A 23,033-nucleotide genomic window follows, 5' to 3' on the forward strand; every position below is an offset into this window, starting at 1 on the left:
TTGGGGTTACTTGGGTTGGAAATAGGAAGGGCAGGCAGTTTCTGGGTGGTGGTGGGTTGCAGTTTTAGTGATTATATATTTCACTGACTATACCAGCGTGGCTGGAGTCTTTGTGTGGTTGGGGAAGTTGATGGCTTTTCCGTGACAGTGAGTGCCGCTGCTATGCTCACACTTCTCATTCTCATCTGAAAATCATTGGAAGACTAGTATTGTTATGGGGTTGGATTTATGGTAATGGTATGGGGTGTTACGTGAGGTAAGCCGCTACTTTAACAGGGATGCCATCACAGGCTCTGTGAGCTGCTGTTTTGGCAGAGGTAGGGATGGTTTAAATTTCCGTTGCCCTAACTGTTTCTCTTTCCGTTGTCAGGTTAGGGAGTGTTGCCTCTATAATATGGGACAAATGGTTAAAAGGTGGAATCTTTACTAATGCATTTCCGAGGATTTACATTTGTCTTTCTTTTTGCAGATGATGGTGCTGTGATGGGTGTTTCAGCTGCCACACTGCTATGCAGTGAGATTGCAGACAGTGGAAGCAGGTTGTTGCAGTGGATGTCCCGGTCAGTAGAGGGGTGTGCAATGAGGTAACACATGTGGAGTGCATAGGGAGCAACAAAAGTGCATTTCAAAGGTAATGGAACCGGCAGGGGTGGAAGTTCCAGTTGCTAGAGTGGTGCACACGAGGTTACAGGTAATCTGATTTCATTGAAAGCTTATTAAGGCACATCAGTGTTGTGTGCAGTTCAGGTTAGTGGGGAGAAAGGGAGAAGGAGGTATGTTGGGGCAGGATAAAGTAGGACTGGGGATTGTTAGGGGGCGTCTGGGGTTATTATAAGTGGGATGGAGTCACAACACTCATAGGACCACAGGAAGTTACTAGCCTTACTTCCATGTGCAGGACTTGTTCCTTTTGTTTAAGGGGGACATGGGGGGCCTTTGGGGTGATTTTCCAGTTACCTATTCAGTTGTTCAAATTGTGTTTGGTTGTGCAGCAGTTAGAATGTTGAAGCTAGGCATTGTTTAGGCTTACTGCGGGAGTTTGGGGTATCTTTTATAAGGGAGGCTTATGGTAGGGTATTGCAGATTGATTAAACTTGTGTTGCAGCTCCCTGAGGGAAGGAGCTCAGTGGGAGGAATTAGTTATTTGGCTGGCTTGAGAACATGGTAAGGTAGTCAGCTGGTCAAGGTGGAGTTAGTTGCAAGTAATGCACTTGCATTCAGTTGTCAGACTGTTTGAAGAGGGGCAATGAGGTGTTCTTTTGACATAAGGGGGATTGTAATGTGTGGGATCTGTTGAAAGACAATCTGTCCTTTAAGCAAGTTTTCTAATGTTACATACCAGGTTTAGATCTTTAGAGCGAATAGCCACTGCATCAGATGACTTGCACTTTGGGCTGATAGGAGATGGTTTGTATATGTATGACTTGTAGAAGTAGGGTCCAGTTTCACTTGGATATTATGGCAGTGATATGGGTTACTGGTGTTGTTAGCTGTGGCATCTCAGATTAGTTTAGAAGATTACATGAGTGTGGCAGGAGCCTGGGGAAGCTTTGTAAGTAATGTATATGGTAGGGTTGTACTAGCTGGGTCAAATTGTATCGTAGCTGTCAGGGGGTAGGAGATTGGTGGGATGGATTGTTGATGGATATGGTTCAGACTTGTCAACAAGGTGGGGTACTTCAGTGAGTGAAGGAGGAGTTGGCGGCTACTACTACTTCAGTTGTATGGGTGTTAGGTTTATGTTAATTGCTAAATCTTGTATAGTGGTTCATATGCTGGAGGGGTTAGGGTAGGTTTCATAGTGTGAAACTAAGACATTATTGTCAAAGTAAGTTAGTTGTAAAATCCAGAAAGAAGAATGTCAGGACACTGCTGGAGTAAATCCTTCTTTATTAAAAGACACAAAAATCAACCAAAGATGAGCGCTTTTGGGTGTGATACCCTTCATCAGATAGAGAAGACAAACATTTCCATCAATTTAAATTGATAACCAACCAATCAGTAATCAGTATGCTACACGCCTTTTTTGTAGGGCGGGCTTCAAAGGTACCATGTCATTTAACCCCGGGCTCCTATGAGCCATCAGCTCCAAGATCCACTTGGATTCAAGGGATTCTGTCAATAAGTTTATATCCCCTCCCCTATTATTTAACCTTACATTGACCACAGCCCTGAAACTAAAGGTATGTGTAGAGTACTTTTCAATGTGCCTATAAAGGGCATTGTGCATGTTCTTATTCCTTATGCTAGATAGATGCTGCAAAATTCTGATCTTGAACATATTGTTGGTCATCCCAACATAATAAGCTGTGCACTGTTCACATGTAGCCAAATAGACTATATGACTGGTCCTACAAGTAGCCTTTGCCTTGAAGTTATAAATCTTGCCTGTAACAAACAGGGTGTAACAAATTAGAGAGAGGCTTTTGTGAGCCTTTTCATGTCACACGCTTACAACAAGTTTACACTACGCTATCTGACAATAGTGAAAAGCTTCGCATGCAGAAGGTCCAGAAGTTAAAACGGGACTTTGATGATTTCACTTCAGGGAACATCTTTGTATGGTCCAGAAGAGGAGCACCGTACAATACTGTGAGCGACGCTAGTAACAGGAAGCAATCAAAACGTCAGTCTGACGTGAATGTTCCTCCGAGGCGTTTGGTTGCACCAACATCTAACATCGGCCTCAATCCATCCGTCGTCACAGGAGAAAGCATTGGAGTTACAAGTAAAACACTACCATTTCAAGGAGGTACAGGAGGATCTATAACAACAGGAGAAACATTACCACTTCAAGGAGATATAGGAGGATCTATAACAACAGCAGAAAATGAGCAGTTAGCAGATGTTGAAAATTCATCTACAGGCTCAACTGTTACTTTCAATTCTCATCATACGGATGAGTCTGGACTAACCACACACGTTGCAACGGTGTCTACAGAGGGGCTAGCCATGGGAGCACGCCCCAAAACTTTGCAGGGACAGCAACGTTTTTTGGACAAGTTGCCAGCTCCGGTAAAAAAACGAGGAGCATGGAGAAGGTCCTCCAGTGAGGGCAGGGATCCAGGCAAGAGGAGGAGGACTTACGAATGACTTTTGATACTAATACTGGTATTGTTTTTAATCTCTCTTCTCATATTTTAACACAAGATGAGTTGTATGTGTTAAACAAAGGTTTGACCTTTGTGCCCGGTAGGGCAAGTGGTTTTAGTGATGTTATGTTGGACATTTTGTTGTTCTGTAGAACGTTAGCTTTAAACTGTGTTTTTGGTAATAGCAATGTAATTGGAACTACTCTAAAACAACCAAGCAGTTATGTGCCACCCTTTTCCCCAGCTTTAAACCTGTTCATTAACAGCTGTGAAAATGATCTACAGGAATATTTTCAGAGAGGTGAATTACAAAAATATCATAATTTAACTAGACTTCAGCAAGAAGCTTTACAGGATTTGAGCTCCAATGATGACTTGGTTATAAAAATGGCTGATAAAGGGGGTGCGGTGGTGGTGATGGACACCACCTTTTACCAACTAAAAATTCAGGGGTTATTATCTGACAGGAATGTTTATGTTCCGCTCAACCCTATTGGTGTTAAGATGATGTCCTTCAAGGATGCATCTGCAGTCCTTACAAATGGGTTGTCCTGTCGTCAGGCAGCCCTTCGGTCGGCCGGATTCCAAAGTCTGGGTCTGGCCTCGGCTGGTGTTGCACTTCACCCGACGTCATAGCTGCAGTTCTTCGGGTATAAAGGCATCAGCCGACGCCATTTTCCTCAGTCTTTCTTGCTGTGTGTCGCCCGAAGCAGAAGCTGTTCGCAAGTGCCGGTCGGTCAGAACCAGAGATTACTACTACAAAGTACCGAAGACTTCTAAAAAGCTAAGTACCCCGTTGGGGACTCTTTCTTGCCTCAGCCAATGTCAGAAAAAGTGAATAACTGTTTAACTTGTGGGAAACAAATACCTCATAAAGATTTCCACTCTTACTGCTTACCTTGCTTAGGCCCAGACCACGACGTAGCAGCTTGTCTAGCCTATGCTTCTTTCAACCGACGGACGCTTAGACGTCGGTCGGAATTTGCTGAAGAGTTTTTCGGCTCCGATTTTGCTTACATTATGCCGTCGGATACTCCGACTACGCAAATTTCAAAAGCGCAGGAAAAGGACCGACACTCGGTCCGCTGTTTCGGCGAAACCGCGGTTAAGCCAACAGCGAGTGTCTCGGTTTCGCTGAAACCGAGTCCACGATTCTTCCTCCGGCCGAAGCTTGCCACCACCGAGGCCTCCTCCAGCCTGGCTGAATCTGCTACTGAAATCCCACCTGCTCTTGCAGGTTCACAGGATTTATCAGATACTATCCCTTTGGATATTTGTACCCCTGCACGTGGAGCTGCTAGGCCTCCTGCATCCATGTCGATTAAGGCCTTTGCCAGGGCTAAAGCAGCAAAATCTACCAAATCTGTACCTGCTAAGACCCCCTCTCACAGGCCTAGCTCTAGTTCACAAATGCTTAGTCTTGCAGAGGATTTCATTTCTTTGATCCAGGGATCCCAACCACATCCAGACAGGGCCTCTCACCCACCTCCAGAGAAGAGGACTAGAGTAGAGCCCCCTGAGCCAGTTTCTTCAGATGGCTCCTCTGATGAATCAGATAATTCAAACCCTCCAGAGGGCCCCTTTTCTCCTTATGAGGACTCTGATGCAGAAGACTCCATTCCTTCTGCCTCTCCGCCTGAGGAATTTTCTTTTGGGGAAACCTTGCATGCTATGAGGGAACAATTTCAATGGCAGGGCCAGGATTTTTCAGACTCCAGGAAAAGGCTTAGAACCTTTCTGCATTTGCCACAACATAGGCCTTTAGCCATTCCTCCAGTACTTACTGTTGTGGATGACGCATTTAATGATGCTTGTACTGCTCCTGATTCTCTTCCTCCGGCCCCTGCTAAGCCCGATAGGTACTACAGGGTTCCGGACACCCATTATCATTTGTATAAGGCCCCTTTTGCAGATCCCAAAACTATCTCCCAGGGACCCAAGGCTGTAGCAGCTACTTCTACCAAACCCCCCCCCTCCCCTCTGAAAGGGAATCTAGGTCCTTAGAGAGATGGGGTAAAAAAGTTTACACTTCTGCTACTCTTTCAGCTAGGGCCTTGAACTGTCAATTCCACATGATTCAGTATCAGGAATTTATGTTAGACCAATTAACTAAAAAACTGTCCTCGGATGAACCATTAGACAAAAAATCTGTACAGGAAATGGTACATAACATTCAACAGGTCAGTAATCATTCCTTAAAATGTGGCCATGATGCACTGGAGGCTTCCTTTAGATCAGCCATGACTGGCACAGTGATCAGAAGACATGCATGGTTAAAAGAGCAGTCCTTACCAGACCATGTTAAATCAAAGCTCCTAGATGCTCCCATGGATAAGCTCAATTTGTTTGGCTCCCCTGCGCAGCAGGTGCTGAAGAAGGTGGAAGAGAAAGCAAAATCTGTCCAGACAGTCAAGGATTTCTTACAGGTCCAACCTCCAAGGTTTAGCAGGAACTGGCCTTCCAAAAATTGGTCCTTTCCAGACTCCTCCAGAGCTCCAAGAGGCAGGAATAGGCGCTCAAGAGGCAGGGGTCAATCCAGAGGTGCCTACAGGGGATGTCAGTGGCAGGCTAACAACCAGCGAGGTACAGCCACAGATCCAGCCACCACCACCTCCACAGGACAATCACAGTGACTTGGCTCTGGCACCGCCTACCAGGGAACAACTAGAGGCACCCCTAGGCGGGAAGCTAGCCTTATTTTCAGTAAACTGGCATTACATCACAGGAGACAAATGGATTTTACAGACAATAGACCAAGGTTACAGGTTTCACTTCCATACTCTACCAAGGAAGAGAGGAATGCCAAACCTATCTCCAAATCAGAAGACAGAAGCTCTAGAACAAATAACTCACTTACTAAGGATGAGAGCTATAGAAAGGGTACCATCTATGGAACAAGGGCAAGGATTTTACTCCAGACTCTTCCTGGTACCAAGAAAAGAAAACCAATGGAGACCTATTCTCGACCTGTCTGCTTTAAACACATACCTCATTGTTCCAAAATTCAAAATGCTGACCCTACAGCAGCTTCTTCCCATGCTGGGCAAGGAGTCTTGGCTGGTAACTCTAGATCTCAAGGAGGCATACCTGCACGTCCCTATACAACCAAATTGCAGAAGATACTTCAGATTTCTTGCAGGATCAGAGCATTATCAATTCTCAGCATTGCCCTTTGGCTTATCTACTGCGCCCAGAGTATTCACGAAATGCCTGGCATCAGTAATTGCTCATTGCAGGCTTCAGGGAATTCAAATTTACCCTTACCTGGACGACTGCCTGTTACAAGCGGACAACAAAAACAAATTAACAAAAGATTTGGAAAGGGTCATTCATCTACTACAAGCCCTGGGATACACAGTCAATATAAAAAAGTCAAGGCTGATACCATCCCAAAGGATAACCTTCTTGGGTGCAGATCTGGACACATCAAAACAAATGGCTTTCCTGACAGTAGAAAAACAGGAGCAACTCCCTTTGTACTTCATGGCATTAACAAAGCAGAACCAGCTAACAGCAAGAAAAGTCCTGCAAGCTCTCGGTTACATGGCATCCTGCATAATATTGATTCCACATGCCAGACTACATATGAGAAAGTTACAGTGGTACCTAAGGAATTTATGGTCTCAGCACAAGCACAGCCTAGAAACCCAAATTCCAATAATTCCATGCCTGAAACAAGAATTCCAATGGTGGGCTCAGGCCTGCCAATCAAACAAGGACTGCCCTTCCACAGCACTCAACCAAGCCAGACCATCACAACAGACGCCTCAGACCTCGGTTGGGGGGCACACATGCTGGACAAGTGCATACAAGGCTTATGGACTCAAGACCAGCTGCACCTACACATAAATCAAAAGGAAATGCTGGCAGTAAACTGGCAATTCAGGCATTCAGACCATTTCTTCGACAGGGTCAACTGCTGATAAGGACGGACAACACCACAGTTATGTGGTACATCAACAAACAGGGAGGCACACATTCATACCCTCTTTGCCGGATGGCAATGGACCTCTGGAATATGGCACTGAGCTTCAACATTCAGCTACAAGCACTTTTTGTGCCAGGAAAAGAAAATATACTAGCAGACATCCTAAGCAGAACTACCACGGATGCCCACGAATGGATGCTGCATCCGGACATCTTCAAAACCATTACAGGGAAATGGGGACTACCAGAAATAGACTTACTTGCATCCCCACACAATCACCAACTGAAAAAATTTTGCACAAGGACGTACCACCCACTTGCTTGGAAAGTGGACTCCCTATCTTTCAGTTGGGAAAACCTGACAGCATATGCATTCCCACCTCTTCCTTTGATGCACAAGGTGCTATTGAAGATCAAAGAGGAACGTCCAAGGATAATCCTGATAGCTCCAGACTGGCCAAGGCAACATTGGTACCCATTACTAAGGAGTATGTCTCGGGAACAAATATGGCCTCTACCCCTAGTTCCCTTGCTGTTAACACAGAACAACTTCGAAACCCTGCATCCAAACCTGAAAACACTGCAGCTGGCTGCCTGGAACATTGCATAAGACCAAATAACCCAGATTTATCTCAAAGGGTTAAAGACATTATCAGGGAGGCTCGCAGACCCTCAACAAGAAAAAATTATTCAGCAAAATGGAAAAGATATCTCATTTGGAGTACTGCAAAAGGAGAGAATGTGTCACTGGTAAACATAGCTAACATCCTAGAATACTTGGCAGAGCTCTTCCACAATGGCCTGTCCTATTCTTCCATTAAGATTCATGCATCAGCTATTTCAGCAGAATACAACTTGGATCCTCCAGTCTTCTCACATCCTCTGCTCAGGCAGTTTCTGAGAGGGATTAAAAATGTAAAGCCACCTAGGAAACCACCATTGCCAGCATGGGACTTGAACTTTGTGCTAGAAAAGTTGACACTCCCTCCTTTCGAGCCAGCAGCAACAGCAGAATTACAGTACTTATCATGGAAAACTGCTTTCCTGCTTGCAATCACTTCAGCAAGAAGGGTATCTGAGCTACAGGCATTAATGGCAGTACAGCCCTTCCTGATCTTCCATCAAGATAGAGTGTCCATGAGAACTAATCCTACTTTTATGCCAAAGGTGGTCTCCAGGGTATCTTTAAATCAAGCTATCCACCTACCTACATTCTTCCCCAACCCACAGAACAGGGGAGAAAGAATGTTGCATACCTTGGATGTACATAGACAATTGCGTTACTACCTGGACAGGACCAAGAGCAATAGAAAAACTGACCAGCTACTGGTAGCATACGCAACAGGAAAGGAAGGAAAAGCAATTTCAAAACAGACAATCTCTAAGTGGACAGGAAATTGCATTAGATTTTGTTACTCCTACCATGGGAAGAAAACTCCAGAGAACATCAGGCCTCACTCTACAAGGGCTACAGCCACTACCACAGCTTTTTTACGAGGTGTGGCTACCAAAGACATTTTAGAGGCTGCTACTTGGAGCTCCGTGCATACATTTGCCAAGCATTACAATTTACCTTTATACTCCAGATCCCGAGCAGGTTTTGCCACTGCTGTTTTGCAAGGGATCTTAACTACACCATAATCTTATTTCTCCTCCTCCCCCAGTTTGGCTATGGTATTCTACCCATTTGTAAGGACTGCAGATGCATCCTTGAAGGACATAGTACAGTTTTGTGCCTACCATAAATGTAGATGTCCAATAGGCATGCATCTGCAGTCAGGATTACCCACCCTCCTTCCCCTCTGTGGTACTCCTAGGGTATTTGCCCATCTTGTAGCTAGCTGGGGGAATCCATTATGGTGTATTTGTTTGTATATATGTACATACATGCTTATTTTTTGTTTGCTCTCTACTATTTGGAACCATTTGCATTTATCCAAATTTAGCCTTCCTAGAGGGCACCTGGCGTCTGGGGCAAGAAACACTGAGGAAAATGGCGTCGGCTGATGCCTTTATACCCGAAGAACTGCAGCTATGACATCGGGTGAAGTGCGACACCAGCCGAGGCCAAACCCAGACTTTGGAATCCGGCCGACCGAAGGGCTGCCTGACGACAGGACAACCCATTTGTAAGGACTGCAGATGCATGCCTATCGGACATCTACATTTATGGTAGGTACAAAACTGTACTTTAGTGGATGGGGTACACAATAGCCTTAAACGGTTAAATTTTGAGATGTTAATTAATGATGAGGTGTTAAAATTCCTATGGATAGAAAAAGCTGTTATTCCTATCTTTAAAGCCTTGCCTAAAATTCACAAATCAGTGGCAGACCCTCCTTTCAGACCCATTGTCTCAGGGAGAGGTTGGGTAACTGAGAACATCTCTATCTGGATAGAACATACACTTCGACCACTACTTGACAGGGCAGGATCTGTATTGAAAGACACAGGTGATTTTTTGAGAAGGGTAGGTGATTTTAACCATAACAAGCCACAAGGAAAATTTATCATGGCTACCTTGGATGTTCACAATCTTTTTACTGTGATCAGTAATGACTTTGGTGTCCAAGCCATAGGTGAGGTTATGAGTGATTTGGGTGAAGATGACAACAAAATATCTCTGATCAAGGTTATGCTGACCTTGGCTTTAGAGAACAATGTCTTCATAGGGGTCAAGCAAACATACAGACAGGTACAGGGGGTTGCCATGGGCACCCCCTGTGCCAACACATATGCTAACCTGGTCCTTTGGTTCTGGGAGAGAGATGTTATTTTAGATCATCCAATATGGGAAAAAACATGTATATATGTACACACGTTTTGTTGATGATGTTTTTTTTCTTTTGGAGGGGGGATGCAGACATGCTAACAGATTTTGTAAGTTATTTACACTCCACTACATCTTTCCTTAGGTTCAAGCTGAACTTTTCGGATACCAGCATAGACTTTTTAGATGTTAGCATCACACAAACCAGTAATGGTTTCTCTTCTAAGTTATATAAGAAGGAGTGTTGGAAAAACAGCTTGCTGTGCTTTGACAGCATGCATCCCCGCTATATATTCCCCAATATTGTCCAGGGCCAGGCTGGGAGGGTATCCAGGTTATCACTGGATGATACACAGTATGAGAAAGACATCGAGACTTTGAAGCATTGTTTTCTGGACAGGGGATATAAAGAAGGCATGATATGTGATGTCATAAGGGACAGCAGACAGAAAAGAGATAATAAATACCAACCTTGGCTTAAACAAGGGCAAGTTGCTGCTACGGTCAATGCTTTTCCTAGATATACATCAAGGGAACCTAAGTTATTTGTTACCTATAGCAGTAACATAAAAGATATAAAAAACATTGTTTTTAAAAACTGGAATATTTTAAGGAGTGACAGTAAGTTGAGAGATCTCATAGGGACTAGACCCAGTTTTGGGTATAAGAGAAATAAGAATTTGAAGGACATTCTTTGCACTGAAAGGGTTACCACCACATCTACCTCGTTCAAAGATAGCTTGGGCAGCATTCCTTCTGGCTTGTGTAAAGCATGTCCCTCCATTAATAAAGACACGGTCTTTAAACATCCTGTTACAGGCAAGATTTATAACTTCAAGGCAGAGGCTACTTGTAGGACTAGTCATATAGTCTATTTGGCTACATGTGAACAGTGCACAGCTTATTATGTTGGGATGACCAACAATATGTTCAAGATCAGAATTTTGCAGCATCTATCTAGCATAAGGAATAAGAACATGCACAATGCCCTTTATAGGCACATTGAAAAGTACTCTACACATACCTTTAGTTTCAGGGCTGTGGTCAATGTAAGGTTAAATAATAGGGGAGGAGATATAAAGTTATTGACAGAATCCCTTGAATCCAAGTGGATCTTGGAGCTGATGGCTCATAGGAGCCCGGGGTTAAATGACATGGTACCTTTGAAGCCCGCCCTACAAAAAAGGCGGGTAGCATACTGATTATTGATTGGTTGGTTATCAATTTAAATTGATGGAAATGTTTGTCTTCTCTATCTGATGAAGGGTATCACACCCGAAAGCGCTCATCTTTGGTTGATTTTTGTGTCTTTTAATAAAGAAGAATTTACTCCAGCAGTGTCCTGCCATTCTTCTTTCTGGATTTTATATTAGCTGTGTGCTGTTTGGTGGGACTCTAGTCATAGCACAGAACTTTCATTAGGTATTGACAAGTTAGTTGTAAAGGTTGGCGTTTGATAAATGGTGGGTCAGTGGGCTACAGGTTGTGTGATTGCTGTTTCATGGATGTTTTAAAGTTAGTAGTTGGGTGGTTTGGGATTACAAATGTTTTCTTGCTTTATAAGAATAGTGGGTATGATTACTAGGCAATTGATCGACTAAGAAAGGAAAATGAAGTTGGTGATTACTGTATCTTTTGGGTGGATAGAAGGGTTGCAGTTCAGCATGATGGCATGTCATTGCCATGGCTTTGTTTTCGGCGACATTGGGCTTCTTAGAGTTCTAGCGGTTCATTTGGTAGGTATTGATATGATTAAAAAAAAAAGTATATAAGGCTGCTGTTATGGGTTAGTTGCTTAATGCCATGTTGACCACTTAATGCATGTTATGTTGTAATGGACAGTTGATGATGTTAGGATTGTTACTGCACTGACTTTAAAGGGATTTCATCTGATTATTACATTCATTTGGGTGGTAAAATGGGGATGTAAGGGGCATGAAGGTAGGCAGTCATGTCTGCGTAGTTTTATTGGCCATGGGGCTTAAGGTTTGGTTGTACAGGTATTGTCTTTTAAATTCTTGAGGCTTCTGTTGGCAGTGAGTTACAGATTATTTAGTTCATGTGTAGTGGTTATACTGTGTTATGAATGTATGATTTTTTACAGTGGCATGAGGAAAGGGATCAGTGGTTTGTTTTCGTTTATTTGGGTAAATGGCTATTTTGTTACATGATAGAGCTTTAGGAGGTGATGATACAGATCCATTATAGTTAGTGGGGATAGGGTACACTGAATGATGTTAGCCTAATGAATTAATGGTGGTTAGGTTGCTGAAAGCTTATTGGAGAGAGGGAGGACAGCCTTGTTAGGCTGCTGGGTGGAGAAGAGGAACAGCGGTGCCCTCTTCTGTTCCCCTCCTGGTTTTTGATGGTCATTCCATTGAATTGGGAAAGGAAGTGATTATTGAAGGTGGCTAGAAAAATAAGCAAGCAGGTGTATGGACGCTGCTTATTTGGTTGGATGTTAATTCAATAAGTGGTAAATGAAGTGAGTAATGGGACGCTGCTTCATAAGTAAAATAAGTGTGATGTGTAATTCAATAAATGGCAAAGGAAGTGAGTAGTGGGACGCTGCTTCATAAGTAAGTGAGTTGGAGGTATGGACGCGGCTTACTGGGTCAGGATGAGCAAGGTCACGCCGTCCTGGTTAACACTGCATGGATGGAATTCAATCAGCTATATTGTGTTGTCATTTGTAATTAATAAATATTGGATAACAAAGTTATGTTTATGAAAGTTTAATAAAGGTTGTCAAATGACATTTGGTGTGATGTGTTTATTGAAGGGGACCTGGACAATTCAACCTTTGAATTAAAAATATGATTGTTTTTATGTCCCTCTGAATGGGTCCTTGTTTACTACAGGAAAGTGATTGTTAAAATTTCTTATCTCATTTTTATATTATGCGTGTCTTAGATAGACAACAAGTAAAACATGTTTGTTTTCTTACTGCATTTGCTTTTTGTGTTGTTATACAAACTGACACTGCATGTTTAAGTCACTCATTGAGCTAATGAGGTCCCCCTTCTTAAAGCTGTAGAGTACAGTTCACAATTCTCTATGCCAAACATGACAGTTATGGCATCACTTCAAGACGGGAAGTCTTTTCAATTCAAGGTGTAATGGCCATGTAGATGATTATGTTTGCAGTGGCAATACATTCCCCTCTCTGGGATGTGAGGGGCTGTGCTACCATCCCTCCATTTTTTGTGTGTGTGATTTTGTGGTAACAGACTTTTAAACATTTTGTTTTAGTCAAACGTTCAACCGGTAATTTTTTTTTCACAGATGTGACATAGATCTTTTTGGAAGGTTTGATAAAATACTTTGCAGCTCTCATTTATTAATTAGACAATAGTCCAGTTAATTTCCTCCAAAAACTTATTGCTAGATGAAAAACAAAATCATCTCTACAGTCATCTCTAAATTTTAATCTACTACCAACTTGTATAAATATTAGGAAATGCACATAGAATTATAAAATTACAAGATCATTGGAAATACAAAGCAATGGAATTTTTGTACAATTTCAGCCTTGCATACCCACCATCAGACTGAAACACTTCTGCTAAGATGGTTCTAGCCAATAAAGCCAGTGGTGAATGTGTCAATGCTCATCCTGTTGTCCAGTTCCTGATTGAAAGATATTATAGCAATAACCCACGCCTGGGTGTGGATAATGCTGGATTTACCCACGGTTGGTGTGGTTTGGTCCCGAAGCCCGAGGACCAAACAAAGCCAACCGTGGGTAATCAAGCATTACCCACACCCAGAAGTGGTTATTATATATAATGACATTATTTAAGAAAAGAAATAATTACTTTTCTTAAATAATGGCATTGTATAATGCCTCTTACTGCCCTTCCGCAGCTGTCTGGTATTCTGCGGCAGTTCTGATGTACTGGCGCCTTCGCAGTACATCAGAGTTGTGAGCAAAAGCAACGGAGAACGCAAGATCTCCGTTGCTTTTTACTGTTTCGCTGTGTTAAATGGGTTTAACATAGCGAGACAGTTTAAAATAAGCAACGGATATCTCCGTTGCTTATTGTAAAGTTGTCTCGCTATGTTAAACCCATTTAATATAGCGAGACAGCTTAAAAAAGCAATGGAGATCGCAAGATCTCCGCTGCTTTTACACACTGTGTCGCTATGTTAAAGGAGTTTAACATAGAGACAGCTTTAAAAAAGCAACGGAGATCTCCGTTGCTTTTATAAACCTGTGTCGCTATGTTAAACTGTTTTAACATAGCGAGACATTTATACTAACGGAAAAGTCGGCGACGGACCTTTTTCCGTTAGTATATTGAGGGATTTACAACGGGCACGCTGGTTGGGCTGGCCAATCAGCGTGCACGTTTTAGGGGAGGAATTGTATAATAATGCACAATGCTTGCAGGGCCAGATTTATTAATCCCTACAGTAAGTGTACATGATCTGCATTCAAGAACATCTCTAGTATGTTTCTAGTCACTCAGAAAGATTACACTAAGTGTACATGTAGTCTACACTTTGTGATGACCTTTATGAATCCCCACTTGATATTTAGGTATGCAAGAACATCAGTAGAAAACTAACATCAAGAGAAAGAAGGTGTGAGTTATGTTTGTATTGTGTGTTTACTCCTAATGATGTACACTTAGTGTTGGTGTTAATGAATACTGGGGAGTCTATTCCAGAGGTGATGAATATGATGTGTAATGAACTGATCTTTCTAGCTTGTTTTATTTATATGAATAATGTCTTAGAAGAAAAAAACAACTTTATTCTGTCATAAATACAAACATAGGTGTAGCTAGAAAATGCGTATTTTAATTTTAGAAATAAAAGATTTGACATGGTTATAAAAGTAGTGATGGAAAATTAATTATAACTAATTATTAAGAAATCAAACTTTAAGTAAGGTATATGAATTAATCTCTGCTTTTGCTGCATCCAAAGTCAAACCTTTATAAATACTTTTCTAACTATTACAAGCTGGGGAAAACTACAAATGTTTTTACATATGTTTGCTGTACTGTGATATCTCAGTACTTAGCCTTACATGGAGTTTCTTTTGTCCCCATAGTTGTACAACTGGGCATTTAGTATATTTACTACATTTACATAAGGGAAGCAGATGAACAGCCCCCCTCATACAGCTTTTTAAGAGCTGTCATCTGCAGATTTGGTGACTGTATTATCTAATAAGTTTACATCACTGAATTTATTATTGAGTCATTAAATCACTGAGATGAGGATCAGTGAATGTTTGGGGCAATTAGTACTAAAATAATAAATGAATAAGGATGCAACAAAACACTCGTAAATATTTTATGTGGATATAAAGCATAGCATATTACAGCTGTCAGCACTTGAAAGTGTAGTCATATTTATCGGTTTTGTTGATATATGCATGCATTTATCACAGGAAAATGTCATTAACTGAGAGAAACTGCCCAAACATTACCAAAAGGTATTCAGAATTAATTTTGGTAATTGGCTGAAGAATTTAACTATTTTTTGTTAAGAACATAGGTATTCTCATTAATTTATTAATTAGTTTATTCATTTATTTTTTATTGCAAATGCTGCCTACCTTTGTTGAAGGTACAATGCTGTTCAGTCACTTCAACAATAATTCAAAGAAAAATGACTGCAGTTCATACTAAACTAATGTCTCTGAATGAAAAGATTTCACTAGATATGCTAGTATAACATTTACATTAGTGTCATCTATTCACTTAACATCTGCTGGACAGACTATGGGTGTAACAGCATGTGATAATCTTGACTAAAATACTCAGTTCACCAGATGGCCAACTGTGGTCATGGGTAAAGCATTCAACAATAGCTTTTCACTTTTATGGGAACATTTTCATAATTGTTGGTCTCTGACAGACCCCACACAGAGGCTACAGCCAGCTCTCTGTACTGATTATAAAGTCCGATAATGGAAAAAAGCAGACATTGCTTATTGTATGTCTTGACTGGGGGCAAAAAAGAGAAAACATGAAAAGGGCTGCACCTGCCCATTATTTTATATTCATTTACCAATTCTTGACTGCCAGTCTCTGGCACTGGGCCCCTGTTTGCAGATAAGCCTAAACAAGGGGATGATCTTAAAGATTAAGAGGCAGCAAGGAGCAGTTGATAGTCACTAAAGGATGGGCAGCTTTCTTTTTTGGAGGAGATATAATGTAGACTTAGAAAGAACTCTTGACTCAATTGCTTTTAAAAGTCTAGGGGTTTCTCCCAGCGGAATAATAAATCCACTGGTTACAGTCTGAATGTTGGTATCAGAAGTCTGGGTTTTATTTATTTATTTTTTTACTTTTCAAACATCATGTTCCCAATAAAAAAATTAGCAGGATGATTAATTGTTGTTTTGTATATATAAAAAAGTAAAGGATTAAAATTTTACTTGGAATGCGTGGGTTACCATAAATGAAGTATTAATTAGTTTAGCTCACTCACTGTTAATTGCAGCATTTTAATGCTTGGCATTAGGTTTTAATGTTCAGAAAGAGTGTGCTACAGCAAATAAATATTGTGTCTTATTGCAGGCTCCCAGATTCGCCAAAATGTATTCAGCAGCATGTGGAACTGGGTAAGAATTTATTTTCAAGGATCTCATTTAATCTGATAGAGTGGTATCATTTTAAATTGACTAATTTTATTGTTATCTCTATGAGAGAGGATTAGGGATCTATTCTCAAAACAAGAGACAGACTACAATTCTTCACAAAGCCTGAAAAATCTCAAGCTGAATGTGAAGCATAGTATTGATTGTTTTAAGGGTAAGGACAAGGTAACGGTAAGGAAGTGATGGTTTATTCATGTAAGTATGTATTTATTTCTGTGGCAGGCCTAGCCACCTGGTCTGCATTGGCTCTAGATGATGGCCACTGTTGAGGCATAATCCCAACCCCATGTACAAAATGGGAAAAAGGGGTCTGATGCTGATGCTGATGTGTGTATTTACCAGGTTGGTGAACTTATTCTAAGGCCCCTTTCAGACATGACTAGGGTTTACAACGGAAGTATAAAATTACAGTGAAATACCATTCAAGCAAAGTTGCATATACCATACACTATAAGTTAGTTTCTTTACAAAAAAATAAAAAGCTCAGTACAATCACAGTTACATTAAAGTGTTAGAAGTATACAAGTAATATGTTTCAAATAAACATTTCAGATAATTATTTATAATAATTTGCAGAGAAAAGTATCTGTCCCATCAAAAAATGTATCACATCAAAAAATATGCTTTGTATTATATTACCAATTTGGCTTGACCTCATACAAGTTGAAAGGTGATCAGTATCACATAAGCACAACTGAAAATGTTCTACCATGCCTCACTTTTGTATTTAAAATTGTATACAGACGTGGTATTCCATCTGCTTGACTTGAGAAATATACAAGGTTTGTTGCATCTGCACATCTTAAACAGGCATAAACACCAGTCAGATTAACCTTGATATAAACAATAAAAAGAACACACCGTTAAATAAACCACAAGCTCAGCAAAGCATAGACTGATTTTGTTCACTGGGTAATTAAGCTAATGAGTCATAATTTTAAACTGCTGTAACCAGCAATCAGAGTAGCTTTGGTGCAAGAATAATAAAATAATTAGACCATTAAATAATGATGGGTGGCTGCGGTGGTGCAACGGTTAGTGTTGTTGCCTCACAGCAAGAGGCTTACTCGTTCGATCCTTGGCTGGAGTGCCTTCTGTGTGGAGTCTGCATGTCCTCCCTGTGGTCACGTGGGTTTCCTCCGGGTGCTCCGGTTTTCTCCCACATCCCTAAGACATGGTGTAGGTGGATTGGACACTTTAAATTGGCCCTAGTCATGAGTGCGTGCATGTGTGTGCCTTCTGTGGAAGGTTGGGCACCAGGCAGGCAACCCGACACCATAAAACTCCACTGCCAATCATGAGTGGACAGGTGATCTGCTGTGGCGACCCCTAATGGGAAAAGCCAACAGAAGAAGAAATAATGCAGACTTGCCAGATTTGTGGTATACAGGGATAACTCCCTGTCTAAAACCCAAATGGCCAAGGTTCAGTTATCAGGCTGTGTACTGAAGAAGCCAGTTGGAGAGTGAGACAGGGAGAGACAGTAGAATATTAAGGCAGAACCTGACAGCTGTCCATGGGGGAAGAGTTGAAAGGTGCATATGCAGGATCTAGAGTCCAAAAAAAAACCCCTAAGCAACTCCCAAAGACCAGTGTAAAACAAAAAAATACCAAAAAAAAAAAAACCACTGGAAAAAGCTGAGGAAATGAGAGAGACCACAAAATGTATGTTTTAGTGTAGTTAGATCTTTAATAATCTTTATTCATCACTAGAACTTCAGAAACAAAAAATCAGTACCAACTTAGCTTAAATAATGAAACCAGTAATAACCAATTAACAATAGATGAATCAAAATTATTAAACAATTAAAAACATTAAACAATTAAAAATGTGTAAATGCCCTAAAAACATTGAAATACATACTTTATTTACTTTATGGCCAAATTTCTGTCTAGTAAAAACATTTAATGTTATTATAGTCATTTAATCCTGGAGAAGAATATTAAGGCAGAACCTGACAGCTGCCACTTGACTTCCCTTTTTTCTACCACATTTTCATAATTGCCACCCCATGGATCATCTTTAACCACATCTAATATTGTGAAAGTGAACATTTTCTAGGTAGCACACACTACAGAATGTTTGTACAAGGCATTGTTCTCATTTTTAGCCTTAATAGCGTAACGATGTTTATATATCCTTTTACTTAAACTTCTGGTGGTCATTGTTACATAAAATGCAAGACAAGCTGAACACAATGTAATGTAGACAACACCAGAAGTGTGACAATTGTACCTCCCTGGGACTGATATGGTGTAACCTACATGCTCCAAAGAGATGTATGGACCTTCATGAATGTATCTGCAGGCTTTGCAGCCATAACACTTATACATTCCAGATAGTTTCTATGTGAAAACAGGGTCCAATCTATTGTTGCCATGTTCCAGTAGTTGTTTAATACTGCAATGTTTCTTATACACAAAAATTGGGGAACTTCCTAACACCTTCACTACCTCACCATTTTCCAAAATAACTTTCCAGTTGTCACAAATAAGATTCTGTAGCACAGCATTGTCCATACGCATGCCCAAGCAAAATATTGAAACAATGTCCTGTTTAGGATCTTCTACTACTGGGTTCAACTCCCTCTTCTTAAAAAAAAAAAACTTTTAATAAAATAGGAGGAAAATCACTTGCCCTTCTAGAACTTATTTCCTGTGCTAAGTTATTCAGAAGATCAGTGGGATAACCCCTTTCCAAAAACAATTTGGAAATAAATGTAGTCCCCTTGTCAAACTCACTATTACTACTGATCATTTGAGAAACTCTAATATATTTGCCACAACGAATATTCCTTTTCATGTACATAACTACTTTTAAAATCTACATAACTGTTACCAAAAGTGTCCTTACAGTGTATACAACTAACAAAACTTTGCTTAGTGCTATCCCATCTTAGATCCACATCTGGGAAATGCACCCTGCTTCCCTGTTCACCTAAAATAAACTTCAAAAACCCAGTGCTCTTGTTTAAGGTTTCCATAAAATCTGATAGTTTGAAACTACTGTCCTTGGCTATAAAGATTAAGTCATCTACAAACTGCCTATAAAAAAATGATCTTATCATAAAAGGGGAGCCTGGTCAATATTTCTCTTTATCACCATCCTAAAACTAAAATAGCATACACCGGGCCAACAGCAGCACCCATGATTACCCCTTTTAACTGTTTGTAAAACTTACAGTTGAAAATAAAAGAAAAAACTATTTTCTAATAACAGTTCCAACAAGCACAAATAAGTGTTAATATTCCCATGTTCAATGGTAGAATATTTAATTAAATAACTCCTGACATACTCTGTTCCTTCATCTTGTGGAATGCTGATAAACAATGAGACGTCAACTGTGAACATAAAAAGACTCTCTGTTATGCCATCCAAATCCAATGAAAATAGCCTTAAGTCATTCAAAAAATCCCATGAGTTTGAGATATAAGATGGTAAAGATTTTTTAGACCATTTACACCTTTTTAATTGATTGATCTATTAATTGGTTATTACTGGTTTTATTATTTAAGCTAAGTTGGTACTGATTTTTATGTTACTGAAGAAGTCCCAGTGACGAATAATGATTATTAAAGGTTTAACTATGCTAAAAACCTACATTTTGCAGACTCATCATTTCCTCAGCTTTTTCCAGTATTTGTTTAGGCTCTAGATTCCATCTTGAATCCCTCTTGAAGAATGGAGATCAATGGGCATGCTTGCCTTGATGGGAGACTGCTATTGATGGGGTGTTACTGTGTCACATGTAGAAACAGAAGACAGACCTCTGCTGATACCAACATCACAGCAGCACCTTGGGATTAAGTAGACAAGCACAAGGGAATGATATGACTAAGTAGGACCCCTGATCTTCATTATATGCTGCAGCCACTCCCATCACTTGACCATCACTCCTACAGGAGCTAATGGGTTATATTGGGCTCTCATCTCTGGGGGAAGGAACGGGTGGACTGGGCATATGGGAGGGAAACTTGACAGTTACAAAGATCAGAAAGAAAGCATGCTCACTGAATGTTATTTATATGATGATGTGAAAGTAAACATGTAGACCACCATTGTAGGAAGAAGTAACACGTCATCAAAAACTGAAACAAGTGATGCAATGTATATGCGTCTCATATTAGGAAGGTATATCATTGTCAGCCTAGTCACAATAGAAGGTAATCTATTGACAGGAGTTTTAGGCTGTTTTGAGATGAATGAATGGGACATTTTAGCAGTAATATAGTGAAATGTGAAGCAGGGAGAAGTAAAGAAAGACACAAAAAACATAAAAGTAGAAACATATGTAATGTCAAAGTGTTCATGTATTTGGAGTTGAACAGAACTTGTTAGTCTTTTTTTTTTTCAAAACAAGTTTATTGTTTCAACATATAAGAGAAATATCATAACAATTTTATACAAATAATTAAAAATAGGTATTATTATAATATTCAACAAAACAACTAAAGTATTTACAAAGACATCCACTACAATCAGATCAATTAATTAAACTAAAATACTGTGCTATTGAAATTAGAATTTTTTTAACAAATTTTGTAAATTATCCCATACAATAAAATGTGATGTTTTTCTAGTTGTTCTCATTCTAATTGTGCTTATTTCCATATGACACATTATATTCATAACATTTTTAAATTCATTGAACGAAGGAGGTGTATCTGAAATCCAATTTCTAGTTATTATTTTCCTAGCCACTGCTAGGATAGACCATAACAAGGGAAGCTTAATCTTTTTAACACATTGAGGTACAGGTGTGTTGAATAATATAAGAGACTTAGAAATAATGAAATTATCTGTAAAAGAGCCTGCAAAAATTCATTAATTGACTTCCAGTATTCTTTCAACTTCATACAGTCATAAAACATATGAGCCCAGTCAGCATTAATTTCTACATTACATCTCTTACATAGATTATCTTTATTATTAATTTTATTCATCATCAAAGGTGTATAAAAAGATCTATGTAAAAATTTCCATGAATAAAGTCTCCAGACAATGGAAGATGTAGTTCTATAAGCAGATTCCAATATATATTGTTTATCTTGTTGAGTTGGTGGGTCCCCATTAATAGAGGTGAAATAATTCCAGTATGAATCTACATTGTAAAAAGTTTATTGTCTGATAATTTTATGTATATATGAAAGTTTACCTTTATCAGAAACTTTATGCTGTAAATTTATTATCAAGTAATCAATCAGTTTTGGAATAGATTCTTTAACTGTTATAGACATTAGATCTATTATATCAATGAGATGTTGTCTAAAGATCTGAACCTCTAACCAGCAAGTTTCTCTTAGATCAAATTCTTGTTTTAAGAAATCTAGATTTTTAACTTTATTATCAGATATCAGCTGATACCAGTACTTTAGATTATTATCTATAGCTAAATGAGCTCCTTCAGAAGTAGATGACATAAGCATACCCTGAGTATAAATTATAGGAATACAATAAAATTCCATTCCCTATACTTAGGGTGCATGAATATAAAGTTACGATAACTAATAATAATATTTAATGGGTAACAGACCATATGTTTAGGTGTAATAGGTGAAGTACAAAATTCCTTTAGCAACCACAACATGGAGTTATTTATAATCATATTTTTATGTGTTAAGGAGATTTTCATGAAGTGCATACTAATTAGCTCCCAATAATCTTTCCATTTTGCGACATATGACCGATCTATTAATAAAGTAATAACTTTTATAATCGAAGAGATAATATATAAATTAAAGTCTGGAAAAGAAATACCCCCTTGAGACCAGCTATTAGTATGTTTCTTTAATGCAATCCTAGGTCTATTAGGTGCCCATAAGAAATTTAACATTAGTGTATTCAGTTTATTGATAGTTATTTTGTAGGTGAAAGTATTATTGATTGTATTAAGTATAAAATCTTGGGGAATATTATCATTTTAATAATTGTAAGTCTCTCCTCCATAGTAAAAACATATTATTCCAGGTATTAAAAGATTTTGTATATTAAGAAAACAGGTATTATAGTTATTATATATAATAGATTTAATATCTTTAGATAGTATTATACCTAAATAAGTTATCTGACCTGAGTTGGGTACATATTTAGTAAAATCACTAATGAGAGTATTTTTTCGTGTATATATAGGTAGTATTTTAGTTTTTCTTCATTGAATATTAAACCAGAAATACTTTTAAAATTCATCATTTTATCAAATAAAGACTGCATAGAAGAATTAGATCCTGCTGATGTAATTAGAACATCATCTGCAAAAGTTGAATTTTGATGTTGTATTTTCTTCTATTTCAAAACCCTCTATGTCAGTACTGTTTCTAATCAAATTAGCCCAAGGCTCCATTACTAAAGTGAATAATAGTGGAGAAAGTGGACATCCTTGCTTTGTACCTTTAAGAATGGGTATTTTTGTGAAACATATGTTCCTACCTTAATATAAGCCAGCGTTCCTTTGTATAAATGCTCAATTAAATTTACAAATGCATCAGAGAAATTTGTGCATTTCAGTAAGGTAAACAGATAGTCCCAACTTACTGAATCAAATGCTGAACCTATATCAAGACTAATAAGTGTTAAATCTTTCTTTTTCCTATTTGCAAAATCAATTAATGTTAAAGTTCTTCTTAT

At 39.3% G+C, this 23,033-nt stretch overlaps 1 protein-coding gene across 1 annotated transcript in view; it reads left to right on the plus strand.

Moving 5' to 3' along the window:
* Window positions 1–23,033, plus strand: part of LOC122813538 (vitamin D3 hydroxylase-associated protein-like) — a gene marked incomplete in the record, with an annotated part of 1,040,187 nt that overhangs the window by 944,974 nt on the left and 72,180 nt on the right. Inside the window, 1 exon segment of the mRNA XM_044085913.1 lies at window positions 16,329–16,372. Within this exon segment, the coding sequence (XP_043941848.1) occupies window positions 16,329–16,372 (44 nt within the window).

Source organism: Protopterus annectens, chromosome 10.part0 (genome assembly GCF_019279795.1).
Source record: "Protopterus annectens isolate FY-2018-M chromosome 10.part0, PAN1.0, whole genome shotgun sequence".
Classification (NCBI taxonomy): domain Eukaryota; kingdom Metazoa; phylum Chordata; order Ceratodontiformes; family Protopteridae; genus Protopterus; species Protopterus annectens.